General features: G+C 40.3%; 1 protein-coding gene across 2 annotated transcripts in view; it reads left to right on the top strand.

The window, feature by feature from the left end:
- Window positions 1–6,486, top strand: part of efna5b (ephrin-A5b) — an 89,870-nt gene extending 83,384 nt beyond the window's left edge. Inside the window, exons 3-5 of one of the 2 annotated variants that reach the window (XM_035659139.1) lie at window positions 2,070–2,135; window positions 2,524–2,604; window positions 4,169–6,486. In XM_035659139.1, the coding sequence (XP_035515032.1) occupies window positions 2,070–2,135; window positions 2,524–2,604; window positions 4,169–4,296 (275 nt within the window). In that variant the 3' untranslated portion in view covers window positions 4,297–6,486. The remainder of the gene's footprint in view (window positions 1–2,069; window positions 2,136–2,523; window positions 2,605–4,168) is intronic. The other variant, XM_035659140.1, reaches the window with a different exon arrangement.
- Window positions 6,487–7,782: the final 1,296 nt, after the last annotated feature.

The raw sequence follows: 7,782 nt of genomic DNA, 5'->3' as shown, positions 1-7,782 counted from the left end.
TGTGTGTGTGTGTGTGTGTGTGTGTTGTTGTGTGTGTGTGTGTGTGTGTATGTGTGCATTGTGGGCGTGTGTGTGGTATGTGTGCATGTTGTGGGGCGTGTGTGTGGTTGAGCCCACTACATGGTGCCTGTGGTGAAGGGGCAGGCGGCAGGTGCTGTCTCGCTGGATAGGGGTGCAAACCCAGCATGTCAGTTGGAGCATGGTGTGGCATTACTGCGCTGCATCCATCCATAGGCAGGAAATGTATAGTAGTTTTAAAAATACATGCTGTTGTATTGTGTCAGGACGGCCCATAGGCAAACATTGGGGAAGGCTTTTCCCACTATTGTGATATAAATAATGCTCATATTACCAAGAAGTAGTTTTCCATTTATTAGCTATCGCCCGCTGTAGGGCTCCAGAGAGATATTGTCTGCTGAGATGTCTTTCGGGGGCCAAATCATTTTATGTTTCCTGTGGAGTCAATTCCCACAGGCTGATGCAATGAAGCCAAAGGCATTTTCAAAGGAATACCAATTTGGGATCTGTCAACTCCTGCCTGCTAGTGAACCGTTATAGGCCTAAACCCCCGCCTCCCCCTCTCTTCCCTTACTCCAGCTGTGTCCACTTCTCCCTCGTCTGTCAGCGTGTATACCCCCTTTTCCATCCCAAAGTCCCAAACTGATTTTCCTTTATGCATATGTACGAGTAGCCTACTAGCCAATGAAATGTGTGCAGCATATACAGCAAAGATAGCAGATTTTCAATGTCTGTCTGGAAGTTGTTGCTGTATAAAATGTGTCAATAAGCAATTCTGTTTCTAATTTCTGGCAGAATGTTTTAGATAAAACATGTAGCACCAGCACTGCAGTCCAACGCGCCAGCATCTATTTTATGTTGAGGCAGTTGAAGAAGCAGTGAGCTGTCTCGCGTAAGTGTGAATATCTGAATGTGTTCATTAGCTAAAATTATTGACTAATAACTATGGAAAGGGGGGTCAGAGATAGAAATCCATCTCATCCTGTCTCTGCCAATTTCGCATGCCCATATAGCTGCCCTTGATCTACCCTGAGATCCGATGCTAGTATTTTATCCAGATGCATACCACCACACTCTTTCCAATCACTTTAATTTTGGCAATGCCTTGCTCATAGCAGGCCTCATCAAGCTTTCCTGCTCTCCTCTGTGGGGGGCCTCTCAGCCCTCCTGACCTTACGCTGTTACCGCATTTTAATGTTGTTCGCTTGCCATCCAGCTGTTATCTGTTTCTTAGTCCTGTGTCAGTGTGCCAGGACGGTGGGCATGAGATCAGATGGCCCTTTTTCACAGCTCCCAGTTCATATTCAGCAGTGCCAGAGGGGGAAAGGGGCAAGTGGAAGGAAGACAGAGAGAGAGAGGAGCCCTTATATTTCCGGCACACTCCACATGAGATATTTTTAGGGCATGCGATACAACCACTATGGTAGCTAACTCTCATGGAGATTCACACCCCATGGGCTTGACAGGAAGGCATCCATTTCCTGACAACAACCGCAAACCATCCACACATGCAGCACATACATCCTCTGTGTGTGAACTTTGTTGAGAGTGTTGAGGTTTTTAAGACAGTTAAATACATACATGTATTCACATAAAGTATTAGCACAACATGATATCTTCCAGTTTTTAGTGTTTTGGAAAAAGCCAAAATGACACAAATTCCTTGATCCCCCCACTAAGCTGCTGCCAGTTGTAGAATCTAAAATGCTACAATTAAACTGTAAGCAAAGCACTCCACTTTCCCTAGAGAGATTTCCCTACCACATCTGTAAATACTTTCTAGCTATAATTTCACAAGAACCATGACTAACCCTACAAAATCCACTTAAGAGTCAACATTAACTATCTGAAAGTTCATTTTCTTCTCAATGAACTACCACAGTTTTAACTGGTGTCTACGGTGAAGAACACATATTCGCTCTTAAAAATCAATTAATGTAGAACAGTATATGAAGAAAAAAAACTTTTTTTTATTGATAAGTGCACATGGGATTCTGCATGTAGTATTACATTAACACCCTCCTTACCCAAGTCTTCTGCATTGTTTTCAGCCTCCACCATTGCTGAGAACGGGAGAAAAACATGCCTGAAGCTCAAAGTTTTCGTCCGACCATCAAGTAAGTGTTTGCATGCAACACAAAGCTTTGTAATAGAGCTTGTTGAAGTACACATTTTGGATTGAAAATCAAAACAATTTATGTCTACCTCTCTGGTTACCACACTTCCCCCCCAATTACCTTTTGCTCACTTTCCAACATATCCCTTTCATTTATCACAAAACTGCTTTACTTGCTAAGAAAATGTTATTTTTTTAAAAACATGAAAAGGATGATAGATGATCACATCAAATGAAATCCAGGTCCCTTCATACCTCATCTGAATGTTGCCATGAGCTTTGTTGCTTGGGATGTTTAATTTCAGGGCCGAGAGGGGGGCTTCAAATGTCACTAACCTATTTGGCATAAACCTCTAATGATCTCTCATTCTCCCTATTTTCTGTTATAGACAGCTGTGTGAAAACTATAGGCGTACATGACCGCGTTTTTGATGTAAACGACAAAGTAGACAATACATTAGAACCACGAGGTTAGTATGGCTTCCTGCTTTTTTGATTGTCTTCAGTATGACCTCCATACATCTGTACATGTGTCTCTTGTTCTGTGCCTGTTTCCTTTTATGCTGTTTGTCTGGAAGCTGATCTGTCCTTCCACACCCCTGCCTGATGCTTCTCTTACACTGATTCTTCTCCAGAGTACCAAAGTTGTGTCATGCTACTGTTGCTTGCATATTATATATATATTATGTTGAAATTATGAACAAAAAGAATATATATATACATATATAGTTTATATATGACTCATAGATGTGCATGTTTCACACTTTTCACAAATTCACACGTCATCACACTGCATGTCGTGCTCCATATCATCAGTCTTTAATTTTATTACTAGACTTTTAACTACTATCATTCTGCCCTAACACCTCAAAATCAATAAATATAATCATTTGAATGTTATGTATGCACATGCACATACATTTACATATCAAAGATATATTTGGAACATTTTAATGTTCTGTTTCCTCTCCTCACTGAGCTGCTGTTTCGCTCTGCAGCACAGCATTTTTATGTCTTCATACATGAGCCTACCCCAGTCACTGTAACACTCCACATCACCCACATGCTGATTTCTCATCCCCAGCACCAGCTCACCCCAAGGTCTGAAACAACACAAAGACCGCCCCACTGGGAATGTATAACAAACTGTCAAATAAGGGGACATTAGTCATTCAAAAAAAACATTTTTTTTATGGATATTATTAATTTGAAAATGAGATCTATTGCATTCTAAAATGTTTTTTCTTAACTCATAAACTGGCATCTCAATGGTACACACAAACATACACAAGGCCAGATCCTCAGACATTTGTATTGCCCACCTGCCTCTCTTCCTGCTGGATTTTCTATCAGCCCATTTGCTCGCCTTATTATCCTGCCTGCATGTTTGATGGCTGCCTCTCACCTTGCATGCTTCTTTTATTTCATCCCCCTATTACTCTCTCCAAAGGAGGGAAATTAAAACATTCATTTGCCATCTATTGTCGCCACGTCCCTCCACCCCCCCCCGCACCGCCCACACACACACACCACACACACAACACACACACACACACACACACACACACACACACACACACACACACACACATACATGTGTAAAGTTATGTAACTGTCCTGTCCTCTGTTCTGTCTATCTGTCCTTTGCATGGTTCAGCTACTTTCCCATGGTGCAACGGGCACATGGCTGCTCACAGATATTGATGCCACTGCCAGACAGACACAAGAGGCAGCTCAACTGGGAGATGAATTAAAAAATGTTTCTGATGACATTCGAAGCATGATATAGCAACCGAAGTTCATATGGCAACTCAGACTTCACTATTACTTTACACTGTTATGTACATGAGCCCAAACATCTCAGTCTCCAATAATAACTGTTATTCATTTCAACATAGGGTCAACTTATGGATTTGTACACCACAATAGAATACAATAATTGTATGTTGTCTTCTGTCTGTAATGCACTGCTGCAAAAGAGCAGTTTGTACCAGAAATAGCAACTCACAGTGTTTCTTTTTTCTCATCCTTTAGACGATACCAGCCACGAACCGGCTGAGCCTTCCCGAAGTGACGAAACAAATGCTGCGCCCTACCTGCAGAAAACATGTCCACTCCTGGCTTTGTTGCTGGTCTGCCTACCAGCACTCTTCACTTTATAGCGCCTCCCTCTGTCCCAGAGGGCATTAACACCTAGCGTGGCCTGAATCTGCCCAAGGCTGCAGGGAAAGGGGTGGGATTTGGGTGGAGTGTGTTTGCTTGATTGGGCATCAGAGCAGGCTTCTCAAGGAACCCTCTATTTTTTTCAGAAATATATTTAAGTGGTCTTTCTCCGTCTGTGAGTAAAAAAAAGTTGATGTTGGAAGTGGGAGAGACAGTTCCCCCTCTTCAACCTTCAACTCAGATGCCAAATCCCGTTTTTTGACACTTAGTGATTCTTATTTTCCCGTAACTTTTTTGTGACATCCCTTTACATCATGTTTATGTCATTGCAGCACAGATGTTTACTCACACACACATAGACATATACAGCACACACATGCTTAGAGAGTCAAACGCAAAAATCTGCTAGTCAATAGCAGTAGGGTTTTAGTTGTATACAGTAGCAGCATTACACAGTAGGACAATTAAGATTCTAGGACTTAGAAAGGACTGTATATACACAAGTAAACAGTTGTCCCGAGACCTCTCAAGAAGCCTTTCAGAAAATATTTAGATTAGTTCTGCTGGGTCATAGGAAAGCATGTTGTTGCGCCTCCATTTTACTGCCAAGTGCAGTACAAATCTGAAAGAAGGAAAAGAAGACGGTTTAAAGCAGATGTTAGACTAGAAACTACAGCACTGAGAAATACATACATAGCATGCACCTTAACCAGACTTTCCTGGTTTGAAAAATAGTGTCCAATCTTCTCTCGAATACAGAGTGTGCGTATTAGGTGGATAAGCTACTTAGAGCTTGAGTGAGTGGGTGTAAAACCCATGGAACCATGAGGCAACATTTTCTTGTCCTCCTTTTGTAAAGCACGCTGACCTGCTCAATAAAACACCTCTCAAAGCATTTGGTTCACTCCATCTCACAAAACAGCTAAATTGAAACTTTCTCTCCAGACACTTTATGGACTGCTTTAAGATCGAGGATCGATATCTTTTGAAAGTTGATCACACAGTTTCACGGCAAGAGTCACAGTTATTTTATGCAATGTTTACTGAGCTGGGCAGCAACTGTTCTCTCTCTTCCATTTGAGTATTAGTCGATATTAACACGCCCATAAACATTTGCATCCACAGCTTTTTTTTCTCTGATTCTGATTGTTTTAAAATGATTCACTGCTAAATTGAACACTTTTTTTTCTAAACCATTAAGTTATTTTACTTTGCCACTTGTGTCAAACATTGAAGACACTGTAAACTATGTATTTAGTATTTTATTTTCCACTTAAATGAGAAAAACAGAGGTCATGGGAAAGTGTTTGAAAAGACACTTCAGTGCCATACTCATGTCTTTGTCCCTAAAACATAACCACAGCTTTGACCAGCTCATCAAAAATTAGTTAGCTTGTTCTCACATTCAGTTTTATTGAAGCAGTTAGCGCAGCGTTTACAGGACTGATGCCTAGCTCCAATTAGTTGAAAACACATTGTGTGATCAGAGAAACTGTCAATTTAATTCAAGGCAATGCACAGCTCTATTTAGTCTAGCCAGGTTTATGTTAGCACTTACATTCAAATTAATTCACTGTGTTATAATGATATTCCGCTTCCTTCAGCTCCCACAGATGCACATGGCGAGTTAGCATAATGAAAGCTATTATGTCTTTTTTCAAACGAGAGGGACTTGTTTCTTTGCTTTCTAAGAAGTATGGACAGAGAAATTAACTCCGCTGAAGCCGACTTTCTTTCAGTCAGGTTTTTGTATGAGAAATAGGGCACCAATTGGTTTGGAAAGACAGATAGAAAGAGAGAAGTAGAGCAAAAAAAGGAAGAGCACAGGAGCAATTGCATGTCCACCTTCAGCTCCTAGTGTTACTGGTTTAAGTGACTCTTTAATGAGGTTCAAAATGACAGGCATGTGCACCCCATGTTGTGGCAAGGGGAGTTATTTCTGGTATTCAAAATAGATGGTGGAAGGCTTGGGGGGTCTCGGGAGGGTGGTGTAGATTTCCACCATGGGGGGTTTTAAAGCACCAATGACCTTGCAGTCTGAGAGAATTGGTGAGTGAAGGAGAGAATTAAAGAGAGACACACACACGAAGAGATAGAAAAGAAATGGGAGGTAGCGGAAGGTAGTGTGACTAGAGTGCCTAACAAAACAAAACAAGACAAAACAACTTAAAATCCATGCAACACTACTGGAAAAAAAAAACCCTACCTGATTCAATGACAAACTTACTGTTCAATGTCATTTTATTATTGCCGTTTCATTTTTATGGCTGCCTTTTTTTCTGCTTTTTTTTACCCCCGGAAGGAATGCCTTTGCCTTTAGCCATTTGTTTTTTTTTGCTCTATGGTAACAATGCTATTACAGCAGAATAGCAGCTCAGCTATGGGGGGTAATATGAGACGAGGCCATTTAATGAGGTACTAATTTTCAGGAGAACACCACAGGGAATGAGCACTGCATAAGATTCAAAATGGAGGCTTGTCAGCAGATTAACACTAGACTTTTATCAGAAACCAGCTTCAATTGTACTCTCTTATAGTTACCAATACTACTATTTGTCATTATTGCTATTATTACCATGGTTTATTCTGTACACACCTTAACCTGGGAAATGAGGATCAACTTATAAACTGGATACTGTGTATCCTGAGGTAGTCGACCATAAAACAATGTAGTGTTAGGTTAGTATCTGTTTTGTACCTTTCTGGAGGACAAAAGAAAAAAATGAGATACATCATTGTTAAAACTGTATAATTATTATTATTGTTATGATGATGATGATTATGACTATTATTATTAGAAAAACTTCTTGATGTAAATAGTGTTTGATATTAAAGTATTAATTTGGTTCTTATGTCTTTTCTAAAAAATGAATACGGTATTATCTCTGGGTTTTGCGGAGTGTGTACTGTCTCAAACAATGCATTGTGTGCTTTGATCCTCAATGCCTAATGAAACTTTGAGCTAATATGAAGGGGAAACCTGTGGGAGCTGTACACCAGTGTACAGAAGGCTGGACATTAGCCAAATGAGTGGCTCACCTGTTACATGTTTCAAACCAGTCACCAACCTTCACCATCTCTTCACGTAAGGATCTTGCCTTGGAAAGAAACACTTGGGTCTTAATGGACGGCTTATTTGTACTTTTTTGCCTTCAGTGTTCGAAAGCATGTTGGTCAGCTACAAGATCTGCCATGAGTGGACTGTTTGCTTTTTAATGGAAGGATCTTGCCAGTTTCATTATGTGGCATGCGCATGAACTTAATGACATGTAAAAAAAAACTTAAAAAAAACAGAACAAAAAAAAGTTTTAAAAAGATAGTTTTTCTTTTGCTCTTATTTTCTTTTTCTTTAAGATGTGTTAGATTTTCTGATCACTTTCATGTTGTGTGTTTTTTGCATCCCCATTTGAGTGATGTCATTAAGCTGTGTAGTGACAGATGACAAATGTACATAACACAAACCATTGTTGTGAAGTTACAGTGGG

Source organism: Morone saxatilis, unplaced genomic scaffold (genome assembly GCF_004916995.1).
Source record: "Morone saxatilis isolate NCDOM2014 unplaced genomic scaffold, NCSU_SB_2.0 Contig16, whole genome shotgun sequence".
NCBI lineage: Eukaryota > Metazoa > Chordata > Actinopteri > Moronidae > Morone > Morone saxatilis.
Note: the sequence above shows the minus strand (reverse complement) of the source record. Positions and strands in the feature narration are given on the sequence as shown.